We start from the raw sequence: 26,308 nt of genomic DNA, 5'->3' as shown, positions 1-26,308 counted from the left end.
GAAGTGAGACCAAAATAGTTAAAAATGTCAGTTTTTGGGGGCAAGTGAGACAAAATCAATTTCAGAAGATAAATTGAGACTAAATGACCGTTTTAGGAGACAGTTCAATTAACAAGCCTTGAGCTTTTGAGTTCAAGTTTTTGACCCGCATCTCAACGACAAGATATTTATCAATTCCCTGCAACACGGGGTGGTACACTACTGTCACTATACAAGTGGTGAGATACTTGTGTTAAAAATTACCAACTTAAAAAAAAAAATCATTCAACTTACATAATGGCACGTGATGTCCACCCATGTTTCCAGGTACAATGAAAAATTTCTCCTTAACAATGGTTTAATTTGGTGCCAAGTATCAATGCCACCTCCCACTACCAGAGTCACCAAATTTGCTCTCTAAACTAAACCGTAATTTGTAAACGTGCGCGTATTCAAGTTGGTTAGAGCTTGTGTGCTCACTCTTATGGACCAAGTTTCAGTCTTTCCCAAATTGTTTAAATTAGATCAGATTGTTGTTTGAATCATAAATGAACCGAAATTTGAATAATTGAGACACTGACACATCATAACGAGCAAACATTGCTAAACAAAGTTGATGCGTGTAACCGTGCTATGCTTCATTGTTTAAAAAGGAAGAGACTTACGTGAAACGTGAGTACCCAAGGCTGTGTCAAAACTTATCACCCATTGCCACATGTTTTAGCCTTTTTTTTACACGACATTGCAGAAGGATTTAGGACACCGCCACCTTGACGTCTCCATTTTATGCAAGTCCTCTAAGCAAGGTCACATATCGAACTAATTAACGAAAAATTGTGTGGCAGAGTTGAATGAGATCATGACATTCAACCATCTGAGTAGTAATCTCATTCATTTGTAAATGGAAAAAGTAGAGATGAATTTGGAAGCTAATTCCTTTCTTACAATATATCAACCTCCATCTAGAGAGTGCACATTTCTACATTATCTATCAACCACCAAAAAAAGTAAATAAAAAAAGAGAGAAAACCTAATAAAAAGGAAAACTGGGCATTCTTTTGAATTACAGGAGAGAGAGAGAGAGAGAGAGAGAGAGAGAGAGAGAGTTACACCAAAATTACAAGACAAAATCTCAATTCGTGCACTTCATGCTCTTGATGGAAGTGAAGCTTTCGATGCAGTCCACGGAGAGTCCCCATTCGCTTAATCATAGGGTTTCTCCATTGGATTGAGATAGAAGGGCGTACTCTGACTCACGTTCCTGTTCCTGTTCCTGTTCTTGTGTGACGAACTTAAGGCTGCCAGGATTTTCCTCCTCTAAAAGAAGCTTTAAGGGTGTTTGTGGAAGGTACTTGTTCAAGATAAAATCAATTTCTTCACCGCTAATTTCCTTGCGTTCAAGAAGAACCTGAAGTGAAAGAAAGCCAATGAATCCCACTGTCATTGCACCACTTCGAAGTTAAATGCAATCAGCTCATTTGCATGTATGCAATCTCAATTTGCATTCCACATATTAATATACGAATTTGCATCCAGACCAAGTACCTTCACAGTTTTAAGCAAGGCCGTGTGATGCTTCTTAAGCAGAGAAAGTGTTTTGTCATACATTTTGTGTATCAGCTCTTCCGCCCTTTTTGCAACATCATCATCTAAATTGAAGTTCACTGGTGGTTCAATCAGGTCATAGTCGTGGTACAGTGATCCCTCGAAGTCCAGCCGAGGGCCTACAAATTCAAGTTTCTTCCTCCAAGGTGGTGGCTCTCCATGTATGACCATCGGATTCTCCAAATTCCAACTGTAAGGAGAGATTAATCAAATCAGATCATTACAACCACACAGAAAGCAAGGAGGTAGAAAAACAGTAGTGAACAAGGGCCTGACATGGTTAAAATTTTACGAGCAAGCCAAGATGCATCAGCAAGGTAGTCAACCGATGCCCTTGATGAGTCTCGTCCATATATGACCTCTTCAGCGGCCCTTCCACCAAGTAAAACCTGCACAAAGGAAAGAAAAAAAAAACCATTAGATTAATAGGATACAGTATAAAAAGAAACTACAAGAACCAAAAACAAAAAAAAAAACCTGAAGGCGATGCAGCAATTGTGGCCGGCGCTCAAACATGTATGATTCGTCATCAAGTCGATGAAATACAACTTGTGACAATGTCTGTACAAATTACTTGACAAAGTTACACCGTAAGTAACAAATGATAGGACAAAAGGAAATTTCAGTAAAATCAAAGTAGCCATGACATGTTACAGAACCGCAAAATTAACAGGATAGGATAGTTGCCAGGCTTTAAGTAATCTAAAAAGATAGTTGGTCGTCTATAAATCATTCAGGTTACCAAATTATGCAACAGCATGACAAGAATGAACCACATAACAGTGACTATTTCATCAGACAGTGCCAAAAACATACAAGGCAACAAAGAATTACAAATTAGACTATGGACGAAAAAGAAGATAAAGGAGCAGAAAGAGCACCTGACCACGAGGGATGATTGAAATGCGATCACACCGTTCAACTTCTGCGTTTTCGTATTGCCTAAGCAGATGAGAAGTCATTGCCACTCCAACTTCAGTAGTGGCTCGACGACATTGACCCAGATGGCCCAACTCTATTCCAACCCGCTTTGGTCCTACAGTGAGTCTATCAACAGCATCATCCAAGTCTGTCTGAAAAATTGAATCATGCCCCTTCCTCACTGCGACAAGTGCAGCCTCTTGGACCAGCTGAGCCAACTTTGCTCCTGTCCATCCTGATAAATAGAAAATTGGATTCAGGACTTCAAATAACAAATCCACTGGAGCACCAAAGACGGATGCATACCTGGTAAGTTCTGTGCATAGCTGGACAAATCAACAGATGGTGACATTTTGACTTTGCTTGCATGGATTTTCAAAATATCCAATCTCCCCTTCGCAGCAGGTGGACGAATTTTTATCTAGAGGATGCAACCCAAATAATAATGAGCCACGAAATTACATTCAACAAAGCTGGCATATACAATTTAATGAATTTATGGATAACCAAGCAGAAAATTTCAGTTCCAGTCAGTGAATAATCCAGTATCAACCAGGGCAAATCCAACCAATGTCTGGAGAATAGATGAATGGCTCATTTAACATAAGATACAGATGTATAATATGACTGATGGATGTCATGCTCAAGCTTAAACAGAAGAACTAAATTCCATGAAGCTAACACAGTAGCCTAGTTCCAACGGTCTTTTACTTTAGAAAGAGAACAAACCTTCCGATCAAAACGACCTGGTCGAAGAAGTGCAGGGTCTAATAAATCCCGGCGATTTGTAGCAGCTAAGAATATAACACCTTTACCAGTATCAAATCCATCAAGCTCTATTAAGAGCTGATTCAGAGTAGTTTCTCTCTCTTGAGTGGCTGCATTATACAGGTGGTCGCTAGTTTCCTTGAAAATTCCTTGACGCCTGAGCACAGGATAGAAAACACATATCCATAAGTTTATTAACATCCAGTTCAAAGTTAAGCACTAGGCTCTTGTCAGCCGGCACCTTGCACAATAATGATATGCCATAAAGTTAATTACTGTATGTTAAAAAAAATTAAAACCACAAACAATAGCACAAATCATTAAAGTTCAGCAAGAGAAATATTCATACCTCGTAGCCAATGCATCAATCTCATCAATGAAAATAACAGATGGTTTGTTTACCTGCACCAACAAAAATAAAGCAATTCATAGCATAACAATCCCAATAAAGACTTCAAGAAAGTGAATATGTGGCTTTAATTGATAAAACCACTCTCTGAGAAGTCAGAACCACTTTTAAAGAGGAAATTCGATTTTAAAGTTGAAACTATGAAATTGATACCAGAGTATGACTTGTTTGGGTTCTCACTTCCCCTTCAGGGTGACAAAGTAGGATAATATGGGGAGAACCGAATTTGTTAGTGCATAGTGCCTCCAAAAAATATGTCCAGGTTTAAATGTTTAAGATTAAAAATGGAGTAAGGTCTAAAGAAGATTGATCACAATTAACAGAATCCAAGTACAAATAATCACCTTGGCTCTTTTGAATAGATCCCTAATACGAGCTGAACCAACACCAACTAAGACTTCAACAAATTCAGATCCAGCCATTTGGTAAAACGGAACACCAGCCTCACCAGCTATGGCCTTTGCAACCAGGGTCTGGAAACAGGTGAGTAAACTGAAAAGTTAGTAATGGATAATTTTATGTATTGTAATTAGTACACTGATTAAAGGTCTGCACAAATAACAAACCTTGCCACATCCAGGTAGACCCTCTAAAAGAACCCCATGTGGAGGTTTTATTCCCATTTTGTCAAATAGTTCTGGGTTCTTCAAGTACCTCACCAACTAATCAGCAGAATATCAAAGATACTAATAAGTTTCCCTTAATTAGGAATGTACCATTAAGAATTATAACAACATAAGACCACGAAAGAATTTACAATATTTAAGCAATTTATTCTCAAAGAATAGTGATAACGTATACCTCCAGAAGTTCCTCTACTGCTTCATCAATCCCTGCCACATCACTAAACTTAACTCCAGTTGACCCCTGAACACATGCCAAGACAAAATAGAATTCTAAGAACATTATGAACAACTTCAATAATATAGAAAGTTGCAAAATGTGTAACCATCAGAAAACTAACATCAACACGGGCTTCTGCTTTGGATCGTGAAAAATCAATCCCTTGCCACAGATCCTACACATAGTAAATGCAACACATGGTGATCAAATCCATGGCATAATAATACAAGGCATGAAACTGTAGAAATGACGTAGCATTACCCACTTCCGGAAGTTCTTAGGTCTTCTTGAAAGTGTGAAACGGACAAGAATGACCATGGTCATAAGGACAATCGTTATTGGTTTTAACATCTCAATGCTGGCAGATAGACCACCAAAAGTGTAAAATTCAGAAAATTTAGAGAAAATGCCTCCATCACTGAAAAAGTCAACAAGGTTATCCCATACTCTCTCCAAAATACCCAAGGCGAGACCAAGGAAAAGTCTCGTAAATGGTTTCACTATAGGCCATACGACATATACAGTTGACGCAAAAACGAAGCTGGTAACAGCAAATACTGCAGAAGCCAGGAATCCTCCAATAAAAACTGCTGCAGCAGCCATTACAGCTGTTACCATTCCAAGCTCCACCATCATTCTGCTAGATATGGAAGATGCCACCGGATGAGGGTACTGTGGTACCTTTCCAACCCAAGACTGCAGCAGAGGAATCAAACAGTAAGGAAAGATTAATCTTCTAAAAAAAAAGGTCGTACCCAGTGCACAAGGCTCCCGCTTTACGCAGGGTCTGGGAGAGGTGAATGTCGGCTAGCCTTACCCCCATTTATGGAAAGATTAATCTTCTATATGAATAAAAATAAAAATGGATTTCCTGACTCTTAAAAAATGGTTCCAATTATATGACATCTATGCATTGTGTTCTAGGACCAAAACCTCAAGTCTAGATATATAGTACAAGATATGGCCGCAAAATTTGAAGTCTGAAGTTAATTCTTGAACCTGATTATTTTCATTGAGCTCAAATATTTTCTATCACTGATACTACAATTAATAAAATAATATTAATGCAGCCAAACTTACTTTCTAAGCACTCAAACCAGAACCTCCGAATAAAATGGGACTACATACGAAACACTCTAATTTTACACCATGCAATAAGTACCACTTGATAATTCACTAATAGCTAGTTTTCTTTTTCTTAAAACCAATTTCCATTTGATTCACAAGTTATAATTAACTAAGCTCAAATGAGTTCAAAGATTGATCACCGTAGTATGCCCCTCAATCACATATCTCGGGCCCGTGTAATCCTCCAAAAGAGCTTGAGCTTCACCCTCATCCAGCCTCATTGCCCTGAAAATATGCAAAAACATATCAATAAGCTACCAAAAACATCCACAAAAATCACAACTCCTTAAGCAACAAGCTGGTTAGTCATTTTTTACCATTTGGTTCGATGCAAGCTCTTTTCGCCCGGTATCTCCTTCAAATCAACAATGTAATCACTGACCCCATAAGAAGTCCCTGCAACTTCCTTGGAAGTCAAGAGCTTAACCTTTTCACTCTTCATAGCTTTAAGAAAATCCTCATAGCTCATTCTGGGCAATTCCTCCAAACTCTTCTCAAATTGCTCTTCCTCTGGCAACTCCGTCCCAAAAATCTGCTCAGGCACATAGAGCTTCCCCTTATACTTCCTCAAAATGTCCTTCAAATACACAGCATCATCCTTCACTCCACCATCACTCTGTCCCTCAATTCTCTCATTTTTCAGCTTCGAAAAATTTAGCTGTTTGGCCAAGAGTTCAACAAAACCCACATTGGAGTTCTTCCCCAAACTCTCTTTTTCCTTCAAAGTATAGAACTTGTCGCCAACCAAGTACCTGGGTTCAATCTGGCTAGGGTTCTCCTTCAAAACCCTGGCCACAAAATCGTCCTGGGGGGATTTGCTATTGTCACCGGACCTTGACGACGGCCCGGAAGACGTTTGGCAGATAAGGGTGAGTGACCGGTGGCGGAGAGGCAGCTGCGGTTGAAGTTTCCGAACCAAACAGAAACGCTTCGAGTGAGCTGGGGATTTGAAGTGGGTGTGGGGTTTGGGAATGCAAATTCTGGGTGGATTGAGAATGTCAATGGATGCCATTGCTGGGAAGATGAAAAAATTTGAGCAATTGGGGTTTAATTTTGGAGGGAAATGCGGCAGTTTGTGCTCACATTTTTGGGAGTTTATCTAATTTTTAGGGTTTATGATTCTTCATTTTTTTAAATTCTGCAATTTTGTTGCCTGAATTTTGAGTTGGAAAGTGTGAAACTTTTGAGTATTAGAGAGAGGTTTTGAGTTCTGTTTCATATTATCCGGGTCAAGTTTCTTCAGGCGGATTCGCCTTTCATGATCCGAAGTCGATTATAGGTTTAAAATATCGATATTATCTCAATATTTCTATCGAAATTTTCATGTTTTTGGACGATATTTTAGATATTGATAGGAACTATATGTGGTACTAAGTCACTCATGTATCTTACCATGCCATGTATAAAGTGTAAAATATTGTACTAATTTATTATATATAAATGATTATGATGTGTTTAAATTTCTTACATTAATTACTATATATTTTCTATACTCACAATGTTTGCCAGCTCGCTATATAATCAACTTAAATCAGTTAAATCCATCATATATTACATTTCCTTTCAATTTTTTTTGCGATAAACTAATAGATAATTGACTAAATAAACATCCTGCAAAGTTTCAATAAAAAATTCTAAGTTTTTCTTACAATTTCCATGTTTTTTATTCAATTTTTATCGATATCAATAATATTCTGATATTTCCATCGAAATTTCCATATTTTTAAACTACCCGATATTTCCGATATCATCGATATTTTAGATCTTGGTTCTTAGTTTGTCCAGCTCTCTAAAAAATTGACATAAATTAAGGGGTTCGGTAGTTAACAACCGAATTTCACTCAAAGAGTCTGGGGATTGATGAAATGGACTTTTTATCAACCGAAGAAAGATTCGGCATAGAGCGCCGAACCAAGGTTCAGTTCAAAAATCCATAATCCAATACTTGAAATCAGGAAGTAGGGAACTAGTTGATTCTTACTTCACTATTCCTATCACCCATTCCTTATGTCTCTCGTCTTCTGTATATAAAGGGAGTATGTCAAAAGAGGATCCTCTTCAGATCCACTTTGTGGGAATCTTAGAGATTCTCACATCCTAACCGTTCATTGTACCTTATGAGGTTAGTTTTTGTCAGATACTATTTGTGTTTAATTTTAAATAAAAAAATCAAATAATTTCTGACCGTACGATACACGATGAATGACTAAGATGTGAGGATCCCTAAGATCCCCACAATTTGGATCCGGATGGGATCTAAATCCATCAAAATGGTGAAACATTTAAAATACCAAATTTTGTCCTTCCCTTAATTAGAATTGTAAAATATTAAAATTAATTGGTTAAGATTAAAATAATAATTTCAACACTGTTATAAACTTCTTATTTAAGTGTGATTGTGTAAATCCTAGATTAGATTTGATTATAGTTATTCTTCCCTATTAGGACATGTATTCCTTAGAGGAGAAGGATTTCTTCTTTCTCTTATTACTATAAATAAAGGCATTGCATAAGAGGAATAACACATCCTCTACATAACCCTACAAATACATCTCTCTCTATATTTTCTCCGTGTTGCCATCCCTCTCTATGTCAGTTAAATATAGGTTACAACACGTTATTAGCACGTTCCTACCGCTGCGCTTAGGAATCTGATGTGGAAGTTTTATGCATCAAACCAGTTCATCAATATCATCACGCAATCAGATTCTTTCAAAACAACGGTTTTTATCTCGATATTTTTGCAACCCTGATAGCATGACCATTGACCATAATGCATGACCCAATTTTACCTTTTTCGATTTTTAGATTCTACATAAATTGTGTATGCATTATATCCATAATTGTTGAATTATGTAAATTGATATTGCCATGAATTGCATCATATATTTGCCCATGCATTAAATTATATGTTGAATATGCATAAAAATTCATTAATTTTATAATCTGGAATTGAATTAAAATTTTTATTTTTAGGGCTTCGTTGAAACCCAACCATGTCGCATGGCCCATCATTTTCCTTGGGCTGAGAAACCCAATCCTAGAGCCACAGCTCCAAGCTTAAACCCTAAACCCGACGCTCAGACGGCGTTGCATCTCTTGCACCGTTGAGTAGCATGGCCTGAAGCTATGCCCAGCAACCACGACTACCCTCCTAGACAACCTGAAGTTGTCACCGACGAGTCTTGATCGAGATTCGTTTGAATCTCATCGGTTTTTCTTTTGAAATTCTGATTTAATTTTTAGGGTTCCTAAAACAACATTGAGAGTTTTTACTTTCTGTTCAAATTTTTGGGTTGACATTAAACCCACGGCTTTCACCGTGATTTTTTACACCACGACACGACCGCCTGAAGCGGTGGCGCTGATTTTCTTCTCCAACAAACTCACCCAACTCACGATAGGGGTGTCTGGATCAAACCAAGCCCACTTAGGTTTGGCCTATCTTTCGGCAAGCACCAGCCATTTGGGCTTCGGCGCTTCACTCAGCCCAACACCGGCCTATTGGCCACGGTGTTCCCACCGCACTAGATCCCAGCCGCTGCACTGGTGTATTCGTGTATGCATTGCACACGAGTGGTGCCCTTATTTGGGCCTACATTTATAGCCCATGTTTGTGCATATGGGCTTCTTACTCAAAGCTCGGCTAGGGAATGACACTAGGACAATTAGGCTTTGCTGTCTTTGCATCCCCATCGCAGCAAAACCTAGCCTTTGTAGGGCTTTCTGAGTTCCCTGCACCCGATCGCACCAAATCCTAGCTCGTAGCTGGTGATTCAGTGCACCTGGCCTACGATGCACTTGATCGCCCCCCCCCCCGGAACACATACTCTATGAAGCAACAGATTCGTGCTTATTTGTCTTAGGCCTACAGCCTAGCCGAGCCCAATTTAGCCCAATTTTTTGGCCTAGGCCGCACGTTTTAAATTACTCAGCCCACATGTGGGCTTTGGCCCATTATTTTGGGCCCCTAGTTTAAATGCATATTTTTTAGGCCCTCTGGGTTTTATAATTTTTTCACCCACAATTTAATTTTGGCCCAAAGTCCAAATAATTAATTCAATTATTATCAAGACCTGAAAATTTATTTGCATATTTTTGTATATATATTTGTGTTTGTCTGCAGGAACATATGAACATGAAGTTCATAATTATTTCGAAACCTGAAGTTTCTAGAAACATGCCTTGTTTAAAAACCTGAAGTGTTTTTTTTTTTCATGTAAATTTAAACCAATACATGTCTATTAGAACCTGAATGTTCTACTCATATGTGAATGAATTGATTTTTTCTTCATTACACTAACCACATCTTGTCCATTTATTTTGTGATAGGAACATGTCAAATTTAAACGAACTTGACTTCACCGCTTTGGAGGTATTTGGAAGAAACTACCTCAAGTGGGTCCAAGATGTGAAGCTCCACTTCACTGCAAAGAATTTGCGTCCTACTATTGAAGATGAAATAGAAAACCCGGTTGGCCAAGCTGAGAAAGTCATTGCCATGATCTTCATCCGAAGACACATTCATGATGCACTGTGTTTATACCATATTTAGGGCCTCCGTATTTAGATCTCGTACAAATACTTGGGGGACTTAAATGTAATTATGTAATAAAGAAATTGGCAAATATGTAATAAGTGATGAGCCCTTATTCTATAAAAGGACTCATCACCCTCACAATTAGGGGAGGCCATTTTCTTAGGCCATGGGAAGAGTTCTCTCACTCTCAGAAGCTCTCTCCCTCACTCCTCTCACTTCTCAGAGAAATACAATATCAGTGTGGACGTAGCCTAAACCTTGGGGTGAACCACGATACATCTTGTGTTATTTAGATTTATTGCAGATTCATGGTCGGATTTACGTTGTTCCAAGACCTTCGATTTTGTGCATCAACATTTGGCGCCATCTGTAGGAATCGACACGAAAAACTATGTCAGTTTTCTTTCATTTTTTCACCTCCGCCGTGAATCTGCATAAACCAAAAAACCAAAACCAAGAAAAACCCTTTCACTCACTCACTCACTATCTTGCAAAACCCTTCTGTCTCTTCAGCCTGAAACCCAAATAACGATGACGGATGTAAAGACGGGGTCTATCATCAAGGTGGGCACATACTCAAAGATAAGCATGACCCTCGATGATTTCTCTGACCGGTCTGTATGGGTACCGGATATTAGGTCATGAGGGCTAATGAGGCCACAATACGACTACTTTGAGCGTGGCAACGTGGACATGTTTAGCGTACATGGTTCATGCATAGATGCACCAGTGTGTCGGCTCACCCTCACCTCCAACGAGTTTGGTGCACACGCTGGGTGGTATTGCGATCATGTGGAGGTTACGGCCACGGGGCCTAACACTGCATGTTCGAAATCCATGTTATATGTTCAACAATGGTTGTCCAACGATGTTGCTCCATATCAGATGACTACAATTCGCAATGCGTGTAATCCCTAGAATGTCAATACCTCCACTGAACAAGTCATCCATCTCCACCCTCCGATCCTCTCACTCCAAACTCCTCTACGTGCTCTCCCCTTCCAAATTCGTCTTCTTAACCGATCCCCTTCACCACACGTGGCACCATGTGGATGCCCCTCTTGTCTGGCGCACCGACATGATTATCGCGCTGGTCGGCCATAGCATAGTCGTCGCAGGCGGCACCTGCGATTACGAGAACGGCCACAACCTATCTCAGAAATCCCGAACCGATCGCATACATCCAACCAATCGGGTTTGAATCTGTGAGCAATTCGAATAGGGATGCGAAACGACTTCGTGGAGATTGATAGCTTGGAGGAATGGTTGCTGTCAGAAACTGCAACCGAAGCTGAAGGTGAAGAACCAGTTATGTATTCAGCTTCGTTTTAGGAAACGGAGGAGAATTTTATGAAGTACCAAACTGCACGATGGCTTCTCTACTCTGGGCTTTTGGTACCGGTATGGGGATTGGTATTTTTATGTTGCTTTATCTACCCACATGCCGCTACATTCTACAAAAGGATATTCAATCGCGGAAGCTCTATCTCACTCCCAATGCCATTGTCTACAAGCTCAGTATGCAAAGCCGGTTCCATTTCCAATTTTCGGGGTGTTGAAGAAGGAGAATCATTTTTTTGTTGCCTTCAGTAGCGGATGTTGTGATCGAGCAAGGATATATAAGTCGATTCAAGCAACTTGGACGAGTTATGAAGCGGAGGCCCTGAGTCAAGCCGGAGAGTTTTACACTTAGAACTCCATATTTGTACAATTGAATGATAATCATGTGCTATGGGTCCTCTTTTTTCAGGAAATGAAAAGAAAAAGCAAAGGATGTCTGGAGAAAGCAAAAGCAAAAATAAGACCCAGTGGAAAAAGAAGAGAAAAAAGCAAAGGATGTCTAGAGAAAGCAAAAGCAAAAATAAGACGCAGTGGAAAGAGACAGAGAGCGTGCAACAGAAAAGAGAAAAAGATAAAGGGAGGCTCTTCTCGAGAGCACATGGGGACAATGCAAAAGAAAAAGAAAAAGGGAGATATTACTAAAGCCAAAAAAGATGCCCACACTTTCATCATGCATGTTCCTATTTTCTGAGAAAGCTACGGGAAGACCTAAGAGGAAGATAAGCGTTCCTTACTTTAAAGTGATGTAATTTATTTTTCGTATCTTTCGGAGATATCTGTATAACCCCATCAGAGGGTAATAAAAAAACGGCAAGCCCAAAATAATGGGTTGGAATGTTATGTGGAGGGCGAAGGCCCCTAAGCCCAAAATATCACCAACTAGGTGACCAAAAGTACGCCCAGTACTACAAAAAATTATTCGGCACCCCGCCGCTATTATCACCAACCAGGTGATCAAAAGTACGGCCAGTACTTCAAATTATACATGAGCATTACTCATGTCAATCATACATAAACATTCATGAGCATTACTTATATCAATCATACATAAACATTCATGAGCATCATTCATGTCAACATTCATGAGCATCACTCATGTCAATCAACATAAACATTCATGAGCATCACTCATGTCAATCAGCTTCAAAAGCTTCATTTACAGAGCTCTAGCTTCGAAAGCTTCATTTACAAAAGCTCTAACTTCGAAAGCTTCATTTACAAAAGCTCTAGCTTCAAAAACTTCATTTACATAGCTCTAGCTTCAAAAGCTTTATTTACAAAGCTCTAGCTTCAAAAGCTTAATTGAGCTTCAAAAGCTTCATTTATAGAGCTCTAGCTTAAAAAGCTTCATTTACAAAAGCTCCAGCTTCAAAGCTTCACTTACAAAGCTTCAGTGCAGGGTATACAAATACCGCCTCCGAACAACCGCCACTTCGGCCCATACATGGATTCAATTTGAAGTCTCAAGCCAAAAGACTCTATTAACCGAAGACTTATGGGACTACATTATATACCATATAGTGGGCCTTAACTGGGCCTCATGAAAAATACTTGGGGGACTCTAGCCCATTATTTATGTATTGAGGAGCAAACCCTTATTTTATAAAAGTGACTCCCTCACTTTCATTAGAGAGCATCGCCGCCTACTGAGCAAACGCCTCGCCGCGAGCATTAACTATAGCTCATCATTTATGTATTGAGGAGCAAGCCCTTATTCTATAAAAGGGACTCCCTCACCATTATTAGAGAGCATCAGCTCTAACCCATCATTCATGTATTGAAGAGCGAGCCCTTATTCTATAAAAGGGACTCCCTCACCTTCAACATCACAAGCCGAGCCAACCAAGGCAACATAAGCCACGAGCCGAGCAGCCGAGCAACATGTGCTACTTCTAGTTAAGCATTATTTCAGATTAAGCACCGCCTCATATCAAACATCAGTTCAAGACAACATCTAGTTACTTCGGCCCACACATGGACTGAATTTCAAGTCTCCAGCCAAACGACTCTCTTGATTAAAGACTTGGGGGACTATTGCTTATACCATATTTAGGGCCTCCGTATTTAGATCTCGTACAAATACTCGGAGAACTTAAATATAATTATATAATAAAGGAATGGGAAAATATGTAACAAGTGATGAACCCTTATTCTATAAAAGGACTCCTTACCCTCACAATTAGGGAAGGCCATTTTCTTAGGCCATGGGAAGAGTTCTCTCACTCTCAGAAACTCTCTCCCTCACTCCTCTCACTTCTCAGAGAAATACAATATCAGTGTGGACGTAGCCCAAACCTTGGGATGAACCACAATACATCTTGTATTATTTACATTTCTTGCAGATTCACGGTCGGATTTACGTTGTTCCAAGATCTCCGATTTTGTGCATCAACACACTGCAAACTGAGTACCTTGCTGAGGAAGATCCACGAGCACTCTGGGTCTCTTTGGCTGATCGTTTTGATCACCAAAAGGACATCTTCTTGCTTGAAGCAAGACATGACTGGCAACATTTGCACTTTCAAGAATTTAAGTCTGTGAATGAATATAATTTTGAAGTTTGTCGAATATGATCACTTTTCAAGTTTTGTAACGAGACCTTGACCAAAGAGGATCTCCTAGAGAAGAATCACTAAGTTTTCAGATTTGGTCTCTGTTTTACTTCTCGCTAAAAAACAGAATTAGCTGTTGATGAAAAATCATCATGCTCGATCTATTGGGGTGAATGTTATGCCTAAAGCACATTATAGCACAAACCAACGCCCAAAACGCCAACATAGGCATGGTAGGGGCGGCCAAAAGGCACCTCGTCAAGGTCAACAGAGCCCAGGCCAACCTAAGGGAGGAAACCGAGCCTAGAAATGCCTTAACCTCGCTCCCAATGCCCCATACATCAAGAATAAGGGCAAAGCACCAGAAACCATGAATGCAGACATGTAATATAGTTGTGGTTCAAAGGACCGTTGGTCCTGTGTTTGCCGAGCTCCCCAAAAGGTTGTAGCTGAATATCATTCTTGTTGTAAGAAGTTTGAATTAAACTTTATGCAAGTGGAAGAATCAAAAAGTACCAAGATGGAGATTTTTGACTTTCAGGAGGATACCAACTCTATGGAAGATTAGAATCTTAGACATGAACTATTTTTAGTTGAATTTAGAACCCTGGGGGCCAAATTCCACCTAGCGGGCGAAACCCCCCTTGTTTTTGGTCTAATTTTGAACAATTTCCTTTATGTTTGGATTATTTGTTGGTGATTGGTGTTTTGGATATTAAGTTTTTATTAATTACCATCCTTGAATACTTAAATTATTTTGAATGGATATTTGTTTTTACAACTTTTATGCATGTGACCGATTCAAATTAATTTCTATTTCTAGGTATGACTAGTGGGAAAGTTAGTTGTCTGGTAGATAGTGTAACCACACACACCGTTTTACGTGAACACATCTATTTCAATAACACGCATTTATTTCAGTAACTTCATAAAGTCTAATGTTACAATCTTGACTATTGATGAGACACTTTATTCTCCACGTTTCGGAAGATCGTTGTTGAGTTTCAAAGATATTAGAGATAATAATTACCACACTGAAACCTCTGTAGAAAACGGAATTGAATTTCTATGCATAACTTCTTACGAATATGGCCAGAAGTGTATTCTAGAAAAGATAGAGCATATCCCGAGTGGTCTGTATACTACGACCATACGCCCTATAGAAAGCCACTATGTGGGCGACCTTACCTTTAGGACCGTGCATTAAATTATACTTTGGCATGATCGTTTGGGACACCCTAGATGAACAACGATATGTCGTATCCTCAAATCATCACACGGGCATCCACTAACCCGAAGTTTAGCTTTGATTCAAGGAATCACATGTCAAACCTGCTCCATAGGAAAGCTTATTTTCGTTCGAATCCTTTTATTTTTCTACAAATGATTTAGAAGGACATTTATGGGCTGATTCACCTTCCTTGCGGAGTTGACGCTTCCACACGTTGGTCACATGTGCCTTTGTTGTCAATAAGGAACGCTGCATTCTCCAAATTGTTGGCTCAGGTTATCAAGCTCAGGGCTCACCACCCTGATTATCCAATCAAATCTATTCGATTAGATAATGCTAGAGAATTCACATCGAAATTTTTTTATAACTATTGCATGTCGATTGAGGTTGAAGTTGAACATCTAGTACCTCATGTTCACACCCAGAACGGCTTGGCAAAGGCATTCATTAAGCATTTACAAATGATTACTCGATTGTTAGTCATATGTACCAAACTCCAGATCGCTGCTTGGGGCTAGGCAATATTGTATGCAGCCATGTTGGTCTGCCTGAGGCCTGTTCCAACCCAACCATATAACGCCCTTCAGTTGGTTACTGGATACAACTCGATATATCGCATCTACGCATTTTTGGTTGTGCAATCTATGTTCCGATTTCGCCGCCCTTACGTACAAAAATGGGAGATCAGCAAATGATGGGAATCTGTGTCAGTTATGATTCTTCTTCAATCATTCGTTACTTAGAACCTTTGATAGGCGAACCGTTACCGCTCGTTTTACGAATTATCACTTCTATAAGACAGTATTCCTGTCGTTAGAGGGAGACAAGAACGTCAACTTTCCTGAAGAACGATGAGAATTATCTTGGATGACTCTCACTTTGTCTCATTTAGATCCCCACACCACTCAGTCTGAGACTAAAGTGCAGTGCATATTAGATCTTCAGAGCATAGCTCAGAGCATGCCATATGCTTTCACCGATCTAGTGTTAGTGACAAGATCACATATTTCGGCTGCGAATGTGCTTGCAAAGATGGATGTACCAAATGTACGATGTACTTCCCTCATGGAGGCCCAAGACGCCACTTTGGCAGATCTACGTACATTAATGGCTAGCTAATTATTTGCCCCTAGACACAAGCATGGCAGACCACTTGGTTCAAAGGATTCACACCCTCGAAACAGGAAACCCACGGCACAGGCCCCTGAAGAGCCTACCGTGAATCCGACTGTCACCTATTCATTATATCCAACTCATGAAAAAATACTAGATTATGGAAGTGTCCTTAAAGAGATGAATCCACATACCGAGAATTATGAGATTTTGGTCCATTATGCTTGCTTGGATGATGTTTGGTGTAGAAATGAGATAGATATTCAGCATCGATGCATTAGCATATGCAGCTACTGAGATCATGTTGAGCGATGACATTGAACCTCGTTCCGTTAATGAACTGATTGGTCAAACTGGAAACAAGCAACCCAAGTCAAACTCAATTCGCTTGCGAAACATAAGGTGTTTGGACCTATAGCTCCTACTCATTCACATGTGAAGCCCGTTAGCTACAAATGAGTTTTTGTTCGGAAGTGTAATGAGAAGAACGAAATTGTGCGTTACAAAGCTCGTCTTGTTGCGCAAGGCTTCTGACAATGCCCCGGGATTGACTATGATGAAACTTATTCACCCATTATGAATGTGATTACTTTTCGCTACCTTATCAGTTTGGTAGTTTCCGAAAAACTGAGTATGCAACTGATGGATGTAGTAACTGCGTACCTCTATGGGGATCTTGATATGGAAATTTATATGAAAGTTCCTGAAGGACTTACATTGAATGGATCAAATATTTCCAACCCCAGAACACGTTCTCAATTCGGCTGAGGCATTCACTCTATGGTTTGAAGCAATCAGGAAGAATGTGGTATAATCATCTGAGTGAGTATTTAACTAGTCAGAGATATGTAAACAACAAACTATGCCCTTGTGTGTTCATTAAGAAGTCATATTCCGGTTTTGGGATTGTTGCAGTATATGTCGATGACATGAATCTCATCAAAACTCCTTAAGAGCTCGCGAGAACTGTTGCGCACTTGAAGTCAGAATTTTAGATAAAAGATTCAATATTATCTCGATCTTGAGATAGAGCACCGTTCGGATGGAATCTTAGTACATAAATCGAACAACACCCGAAAAGTGTTGTGCCGTTTTAACGAGGATAAAATGAAGCCTTCGAGTACTCCTATGGTCATTCGCACTAGATGCAAAACAAGATCCCTTCCATCCGAAGGAGGATGATGAAGTGATTTTGGAGCCTGAAGTTCCTTATCTAAGTGCGATAGGCGCTTTATTGTACTTAGCTCAATGCACTAGACCCGACATCTCATTCGTTGTTAATCTTTTGGCAAGATACAGTAATGTACCAACACGCAGACACTTGATTGGTGTTAAAGACATTTTCTGCTACCTTAAGAGTACCACATATTTGGGTTTGTTCTATCCTTACGGATCCTCAAGTGATGCCACACCCCTTTATCTCAAGTCGATTCTCACCTTGTTGGTTATGCCGACGCATGATACTTATTTGATCCGCACAAGGAGGGTTCTCAAACGGGTTATGTCTTTACCATTTGAGGCACTGCAATCTCTTAGGGTCAACTAAACAGACCTTAGTTGCCACTTCGTCTAACCATGCTGAAATGGTTGCATTAAAGGTGACAACACCAAGCACATTGCGTCGAAGTTTTTCTTCTCACATCAATAACAAGAGCATCAGAAGATTGAAGTCACGCAAATCCGTTTACAAGACAATCTGGCCGACCTTTTCACCAAATCACTACCGAATGTGACGTTTCAGAAGCTTGTTCAAGGAATAAGTATGCGTAAACTTTTTGAGTTGTAACATTGTTAGTTTTCTTTAGAATTGTGTCTAACTCAGGGGAAGTATCCTGAAGTATACTTGCTTGATCTTAATGTACTCTTTTTCCATACGATTAGGAGCATTTTTCCCATTGGATTTTTGTTACCTAACGAGGTTTTGAAGAGCCACCCACCTTGGGTTGATCATATCCCTTATGACGTCTCGTAGACGTTTCATTTGACTTTGCATTACTCACGCATTTTGCCTTAGACTATGGATTTTGTCCCTACTTGGGTTTTTACCATAGCCTTAAGGTTTTTTGTGAGACTTAGTTCCTTATGCAAGTTCCTACCTTATTAAGACTAGCGTGTCCCCAAAATTAGTGCTGATGAGTCGACTTTCTTAACTACTACTTGGTATTTACACACTCAAGGGGAGAGTGTTATAAACTTTTTATTTAAGTGTGATTGTGTAAATCATAGATTAAATTTGATTCTAGTTATTCTTCCTTATTAGGACTTGTATTCCTTGGAGGAGAATGATTTCCTCTCTCCCTTATTACTATAAATAAAGGCACTGCATAGGGGGAATAACACATCCTCTACACAACCCTACAAACGCATCTCTCTCTATATTTTCTCTCTGCCGCCAGCCCCTTCCCCTATCAGTTAAATACAGGCCACAACAAACACAACCCCTTTTAATAGCTGATTACTTTCGTTTGTTATTTTAAATTTAACATTAAAAAAAAGGTCAATTATACGCGCCAAAGAGGCTACTCAGGCAAGTTTCTATTAAGTAAACATGTTATTAGTAGTCTTAAGAAAAATATTCCCACATCACTTTGCTCTATTAATCCAACACTTTGATAGTTCCTTAGGCAAGTAAACAACTAATCATTTCCATTTGATGGGAAGAAACTCTAATAGATTGTGTAATCTATTTTTTAATAAAAATTGGTGAACATATCTATTCAACGACTATAATGTAAAAGGGCCCCCAATTTTTCACTCTCATATTTTCATTTATTTCCTTTTATTCTTAGTTAATGGGATTCTCTTCGGTTTACTACGCAACCAATATTGTACTTATATTCTACACTATGAGATTCAAATTCGAGTAATTAGAGAATGTAATTCGTTCTAGTCAATGTAGGTGAAAAACATCATTTCACACTTCAATTAAGGATTAAATAGACTTCAATAACAGGTTCACCATTGCACTTGATACGCATATAGACAAAAATAGGTCGAAATTGCCACTCAGTATTACAGTTTGGTGGTATTTCTCTTTACTTGTAAGTGAGAAGTCTTAGGTTCAAATCTCGTGGATGACAAATTCGATACCAAATTAGATTGCACATTTTGTGGCTTAGCCGAACTTCCCCCTCCCCTTAGTGTAAAATATGTTGTTGTATTAAAAAAAAAAAGTCGAAATTAGAATGAACAGTTTGATTTGGAAAAAAAATGATAGCATGTTTAACCACAAGAGGATTATCAAAAGGGATCAAACTAAAAAGAGAAATGCTAAGGAGACTCTCCACTGACTCTCTGTCACCTCATGTTTTTTTAACAATGTTTTATAATGTTGGTATAGAAATTGACGTCAAACTGTGAGATGACAATGAGTCCATAGACAGTCCTATTTTGAAAGAGTTCGCTTAGCATTTCCCGACTAAATATTACCTAGTTAGATTGCAAAATTTGAAGTAGGTACCGTTGGTCCTCAGTTTTCAGCATTAACTCCTTTTGGCATTTGGTAGAAGTGAAACATTATACTTCAAGACGGACGGATGGAGACTAGTCTGTCTCCTTCACCAAATGCTCATAAGAAAAGCCAACTTCTTTGTATCCTCTCTCTCTCTCTCTCTCTCTCTCTCTCTCTCTCTCTCTCTCTCCCCTTTCTTTCTGCTCCTTCACTTTACAGAAAGGACCAAAACAAGAGACAAGATAAACATTAAGGACGGTCATGTTTTTGTAGTTTTTTCGTTTGTTTGGTTTGTTCAAAACCTGCATGAATAACTTCTACAATGGAGGAGGACTGTTTTGTTGATAGTTTGACAACATGTGATGGGATCCATGGACGAGGAGACACTCATCACCGCCGCAGACGCCCTCACCACCACCGCCGCCGTTTCTCGGCACCGGCCAAGTCCAACAACAGAGCACCGAGTCCAGTCACAAAAGTTCATGAGCTTCTTGAATGCCCTCTCTGTTCAAAGTCCATGTTCCCACCAATACACCAGGTGTGTTTATTTAGTCCTCTCATTTGCCATAGTGGGGTTACATTAATTTTCTATTTTTGAAAATTTGGAAAACTAACCGTATTATATTATACATTAAGGATTTTTTGGCCTTGTTTTCCAAGATTTAGATATCTAACCATTTGAGGCTCCCTCAAGCGTATCGCTTGAGGCTTCCTTCAAAAGTAACGCTTGAATCTTCCTAGTGCATGCACGAAACCCCTTCAGTGGTTAAAATTCAAAAAGTTTAAAATAAGTGGCTAAAAGTTTTTAAAGCGTCCTAAATGTGGTTATTTTAAATTTTTTTTTTTGTAGTATTATAATTGCTTTTGATGACTATTATTAGTTTTGCTTGGTTTTGGAAATGCGAGGATGAGGGTATTTTCTTCAAAAATATCATAAAGAATGCAGATGGTTTTGGGGATGTATTCAATTATGAGTTTAAAAGAGTTTATAAATCTATATGTATTCAATCAAAATTTTAAATGAATTCATGGAAATCCATAAGTATTCAATTAAGATTTTAAATAGGTTTATAAAACTCTATAGAAATCTGAGTGTATTTATCTGGATTTTAAAGTAGTTCATAAAACTCCATATGTATTCAATTATGATTGAATTTTAAAATATATTAAAAGATGAAGGATTTTGGGATTTAGAGGAATTTTATAGTTTTTTTTAGGCTTTAAGAAATAAGGCCTCAACCCTTATGATTTCTAATGATTTCACCAAAAATTCATATGGAGTGTATAAAACTCCATGGATTTATAAATCTTTTAAAATCTTTCAAAATCTCATGGCTCGTTTGGAAGTATTTTTGAAATTATTAATAGTGCTTTTAAAAAAAATGTTTCGGTTCCAAAAGCAGAAGAACAAGTGGAAGCACTTCAAGTGCTTTTCAAGAATTCATTTTTTACTAAGAATTTGTTCTAAAAACATTTTCATTAAAAACGTTTTCAGTCATTTTAAAAGCACTTTCAAACAAGCCCTCAATTAAATACAACCCCTTAAATCGGAGAACTGAATTGGTGTCTAATGATGGTTTGAGTTTTCTTTAAGTTTCATTATGTTTTGGAGTTGGGCAAGAGACTTTTAAAGTACAAATAACTTTATATCCAATTGCTAAAAGTACACTACAAAGAGTCTGAGATGAAACTTAAAAATTACTCGATCACTATAAAACTATAATAAAATATATTTACAACAAACAAATGATAAATAACTTGATGTGTCACTACAAAGGACTTTCGAAATGACTCATTGGTAGATGTCATTAGAAAGTTCTTTCAAATATATTGCATCTAGTCATTTTCAAGTTCCTCCATTATTTTTTAAGTCCTTCGTTCATAGCATAGGGTTGGATTTCACACAAATGGACTACTAGCCCAAACTAATTGGTCCAACACTGATATTATCTCCAACTTACCATTTTTATAGCCCATCAGGTACGACGTTTTATCACAAACAATCCTAGTGTTATTAGTAGTGCAATTGCTACGATTAAGTGCTATTTTACATGCGTCAATAGAAACTACACTTTCACTTGGATTTACTACTTACATTACAAGTGTTAGACTTAAAACTAGTTGATTCCGAAAGTCTCTGTTCTGCAGTGCCCAAACGGGCACACTCTGTGCTCAATCTGCAAACTGACGGTGAACCGGTGCCCGACTTGTCGAGAAAAACTCGGCGACATCCGATGTCTAGCATTGGAGAAGGTGGCAGAATCACTAGAACTGCCTTGCAAGTATTGCTCTTTGGGGTGCATGGAGATCCTCCCTTACTACATCAAACTCAGGCATGAGGGTCACTGCTACTTCAGACCATACAGTTGCCCTTATCCTGGATCTGATGAGTGCTCAGAGGTTGGGGATGTTCCATTTTTGGTTGACCATCTGAGAGAAGATCACAAGGTTGACTTGCACATTGGGTCAACGTTTAATCACCTCTATGTTAAGTCGAATCGCCGTGAAGTAGAGTGTGCAGCAAGGATGCTTATGGTAAGTGTTGTTTCTTTGTTTGGTTTTGATTGGTGGAAATTGATAATGAATTTGGGTAGTGTAGAGTAAAAGTGATAAATGGCTCGTTTGACCTTACTTTTTGAAGGCTAAAAATACGTTCAGATAATCAAAAGTAGTCTTGACAACTAGGACGTATGGACATGGACACGGATACAGAGATATGATACGATACAACACAGGAACACGTCAAATTTTTAAAAACGAAGACACGATACGTTAGGGATACGACAATTATAAATATATATGAATAAATAAATATATCTAAAATATTATAAAATAAGCATTCAAATTTATTACTCAGACTTAAATTTATTTCAATAAACCCTAAACAGAAAGATAAGCTATAAGCGTACAAAATATAATAATAATATTGTATACAAAAAGCAAAATGGTCTTTTAGCTTTTCCAATTTACATAACACAACAAATAAGCTAAAAGTCATTGAATCAGTTACCCAAAAAAAAATAGAGTCATTGAATCAGTCAAAGCAAAAGAATCTTTTAGCTTCGAAGTTGAAAACAGAAAAGCAAGTTTTCCTTTCAATTTCATAGATGGGTTATGGGAATCAAATTGAGCTTCAAAATTAACAAAGTGAAAACGAAGTCGAAAGCTCTCACCAACAATTGCAGATGGAGACGATGGAGACGATGGAGTACTTGCAGACAGAGACGATAGAGACGACGAATGGACGGACGGAGCAATTGCAGACGACAAGTCTAATTTCTGAGGTTCGAAATCATTTTGGTTTTTAGTCAAACAATCGTTTCAGTTTAGCTAATTTGAATCAATCACGATTATGTGCCGATTTATTGGATATTTTTTTCTCTGATTTAGTTTGAAACGTATCCGAAAAGTATGATACGCGTATCTCGACGGTATGATACTCATATCTCATCAATAAACAACGTATCCATTCATTCTGATACGTATCGGGCCCGTATCCATGCATATTCTGTGCGTATTCATATCCCTGCGTGTCAGATACAGGATACGCTGACTTTTCCCTGTGTCCATGCATCGTAGCTTGACAATCTTTGGCTTAAATATTTAAAAAAAATCTTTTGAATTACAAAAATGTTTTATGGAGTAACACATAGAGCCTGTTTGGAAATGCTTCCTTAGAAACTACGATGCATAGACATGGGGAAAAGCCAACGTATCCCTTATCTGACACGCATAGATACGAATACGCACAGGATACGCATGGATACAGGCCCGATATGTATCAGAACGAATGAATACGTTGTTTATTAATGAGATACGCGTATCATACTATCGAGACACGCGTATCATACTTTTCGGAAACGTTTCAAACTAAATCAGAGGATAATCAGAGAGAGAAAAAAATCCAATAAATCCGCATAGAATCGTGATTGATTCAAATTAGCCAAACTAAAACGATTGTTTGACTAAAAACCAAAATGATTTCAAACCTCAGAAATCAGACTTGTCGTCTGCAACAGCTCCGTTTGTCCATCGTCTCTATTGTCTCCATCTGGAATTGCTCCGTCGTCTCCATCGTCTCCATCTGCAACTATTGGTGAGAGCTTTCGACTTCGTTTTCACTTTGTTTATTTTGAAGCTCAATCTGATTCCCAGAACCCATCTCTGAAACTGAAAGCAAAGCCTGCTTTTCGGTTTTCAACTTCGAAGCTAAAAGATTATTTTGCTTTGATTGATTCAAAGACTTTTAGCTTATGTGTTGTGTTATGTAAATTGGAAAAGCTAAAAGTCCCTTTTGCCTTTTGTATATAATATTATTATTATATTTTGTATGCTTATTTTAGCTTATCCTTCTGTTTAGAGTTTATTGAAATAAATTTAAGTTTGAGTAATAAATTTGAATGCTTATTTTATAATATTTTAGATATATTTATTTATTTATATTTTTAATTGCCGTGTCCTAGACGTATCATGTTTTTATTTTTAGAAATTTAACTTGTTCCCGTGTCGTATCGTATCATATCTCCGTATCCGTGTTCGTGTCCGTGCATCCTAGCTTAGAGGCAACCCAACATTTTGAACAAAAATCCACCCAGAAAAAGTGTTTCTACAGCTAAAAGTATTTATAAGTCCTTATAGAACTTAAGAACTTGGAGTTGTAATAATTTTTTTTTTTTTATGCTTCTAACATAACTAGCTATAAGAAGAAGCTAGCTATAAGAAGAAGCGCTCTATATAAAAGCATTTACAAACGAGCCGGGACCCTGTTTACCAAATGGGTAATGGGTTGGCTCTAATCTTAGCATCTATGGTAACTGGTGAATGTATGACGTGTTTGTTTTCCTAGATGCTCGCCTTCACATTCTTTATATTTTGTTAGGTTTTCAACTGTTACAACCAGTACTTCTGTCTGCACTTTGAAGCCTTCCACCTCGGCATAGCTCCGGTTTTCATTGCATTCCTTCGCTTCATGGGCGATGCGGCTGAGGCACGAAGCTTCAGCTACAGACTGGAGGTGGGCAGCAACAGCAGGAAACTAATATGGGAAGGAACCCCTCGGAGCATCTGTGACAGCCATCAGAAGGTCAGGGACAGCCATGACGGTCTCATAGTCCAGCGTAACATGGCACTTTTTTTCTCCGGTGGAGATGGAAAGGAGCTCAAGCTTCGGATCTCCGGACGGATTTGGAAGGACAACAGTGCCTAGATGGAGCCTGGAGGGGTGTCCACATCCAATCTATGCAATTGGTGGAATCTGGAACCCCCTTTGCTCTTCCGTTCGATGCTCAGTTGTCCGTCTGTTTTGTGTCAAATTTTGGTGTTGTTTCTTAAAAGTTCGAACTTATGAGCCTACCCTCAGCACTTGAGCTAAAGCTCCTTGGCAAATTTTGGTGGCGTTTTTGTGAATGGATACCAGAGTATTGTGGATATCAAAGACTTTTTTTTATATACTAACCGATATTCTACTCAACTAGTGGGGAATTTGAACAAAGTTATATAATAAGTTAGCAATAATAATTAGAGGTATCGAACTTGTTGACCAAATAAGTCAAACTTGAGTCCTCTCACTTACAAGTGGAGAAATATCAGTAAGATGTAGTCTCATTTTTAACAAGGACATGATTCTTATTTAAATATGAGTAATGCTATGGAGACTAAATTTGTTGACAAAATTTGCAAACTAAATGACGTATCACCAATAGGAATGAACATGTTTATCAACGCTTAAGTTATAATTCAATTATCAACTTCTATGTTATTCAGTTTACAAAATTTTATCTACAAATTTAGTCTGTATAGCATTGTCCTTAAATAGTATGCGACGGATGAAATTATGTCATAATTGTGGTGTCCCGGATCTCTTCATCCATTCAACATAAGATGCTATTGTATTTTATCAAGCAACAGAACCTAACTATCACTACCACTTGTTTTGGATTCCATAATTCAAAAACTCAAGTTTTGCCGCTTTCTCTGGGAAGGGGATCTTGTCCGGATCTCTCCCACCAAAGACCCAGGATCAAGTGATCCGGACTGTTGAAATTTGATCTAATGGCTACAATTATTATGATTTTAAAGGGATCCCATGTTTGTAGCCGTTGGATCAAATTTCAACGGCCCGGATCACTGGATCCTCTTTCCTTTCTGTGGTAGCTTACTTTACGGGGGTGAGTTTTTAATGTGACTTTTACTAACCATTAGAAAGTCTATACATTTTAGAGACTTTTAATAATATACCTTTGAGGAAAAGAAAAGAATTAAATGATAAACTTTTGTAGAATTCTACAGAGTTCAATGCTAAAATTATAGAATTTCATGGATTGCCATGAAATTTTTATTGACCAATTTATTAATAAGTATTATTATTATTATTTGTAAATTTCCATGATTGAAATAGTAATAATGACCATGCCAAAGTGGCCTTACG

The 26,308-nt window shown here is 38.3% G+C and overlaps 2 protein-coding genes across 2 annotated transcripts; one reads left to right on the top strand and one right to left on the bottom strand.

Annotated features, from left to right (window-relative positions):
* Positions 1-896: 896 nt before the first annotated feature.
* LOC126626748 (probable inactive ATP-dependent zinc metalloprotease FTSHI 1, chloroplastic) lies at positions 897-6,861 on the bottom strand. The gene is made up of 15 exons (XM_050296144.1): positions 5,971-6,861; positions 5,794-5,878; positions 4,787-5,221; positions 4,647-4,700; positions 4,484-4,549; positions 4,249-4,344; positions 4,027-4,155; positions 3,623-3,675; positions 3,235-3,430; positions 2,812-2,926; positions 2,466-2,740; positions 2,062-2,145; positions 1,861-1,973; positions 1,525-1,774; positions 897-1,387 (listed from the first exon to the last, which is right to left on the bottom strand). The coding sequence occupies exons 1-15, from the start codon at positions 6,663-6,665 to the stop codon at positions 1,187-1,189; spliced, it is 2,847 nt and encodes a 948-aa protein (XP_050152101.1). The 5' UTR covers positions 6,666-6,861; the 3' UTR covers positions 897-1,186.
* A 13,125-nt stretch (positions 6,862-19,986) lies between these two features.
* LOC126626037 (E3 ubiquitin-protein ligase SINAT3-like) lies at positions 19,987-25,351 on the top strand. Its single transcript, XM_050295200.1, has 3 exons — positions 19,987-20,419; positions 22,030-22,416; positions 24,761-25,351. The coding sequence occupies exons 1-3, from the start codon at positions 20,204-20,206 to the stop codon at positions 25,085-25,087; spliced, it is 930 nt and encodes a 309-aa protein (XP_050151157.1). The 5' UTR covers positions 19,987-20,203; the 3' UTR covers positions 25,088-25,351.
* The last annotated feature ends 957 nt before the right edge of the window (positions 25,352-26,308 follow it).

This window comes from Malus sylvestris, chromosome 6, assembly GCF_916048215.2.
Source record: "Malus sylvestris chromosome 6, drMalSylv7.2, whole genome shotgun sequence".
NCBI classification, from domain to species: domain Eukaryota; kingdom Viridiplantae; phylum Streptophyta; class Magnoliopsida; order Rosales; family Rosaceae; genus Malus; species Malus sylvestris.
The sequence above is the reverse complement of the archived record's forward strand: the minus strand, read 5'-3'. Positions and strand labels throughout refer to the sequence as shown.

Excerpts from the sequence above, each read along its gene's own strand:
- LOC126626748 (XM_050296144.1), bottom strand. The coding sequence starts at position 6,665 with ATGGCATCCATTGACATTCTCAATCCACCCAGAATTTGCATTCCCAAA. Across the intron at positions 4,550-4,646 it reads AAGCAGAAGCCCGTGTTGAT|GGGTCAACTGGAGTTAAGTT; the intron begins GTTAGTTTTCTG and ends GCATGTGTTCAG. Across the intron at positions 3,676-4,026 it reads ATCTATTCAAAAGAGCCAAG|GTAAACAAACCATCTGTTAT; the intron begins GTGATTATTTGT and ends TTGTTGGTGCAG.
- LOC126626037 (XM_050295200.1), top strand. The coding sequence starts at position 20,204 with ATGGAGGAGGACTGTTTTGTTGATAGTTTGACAACATGTGATGGGATC. Across the intron at positions 20,420-22,029 it reads TGTTCCCACCAATACACCAG|TGCCCAAACGGGCACACTCT; the intron begins GTGTGTTTATTT and ends TCTGTTCTGCAG. Across the intron at positions 22,417-24,760 it reads GTGCAGCAAGGATGCTTATG|GTTTTCAACTGTTACAACCA; the intron begins GTAAGTGTTGTT and ends ATATTTTGTTAG.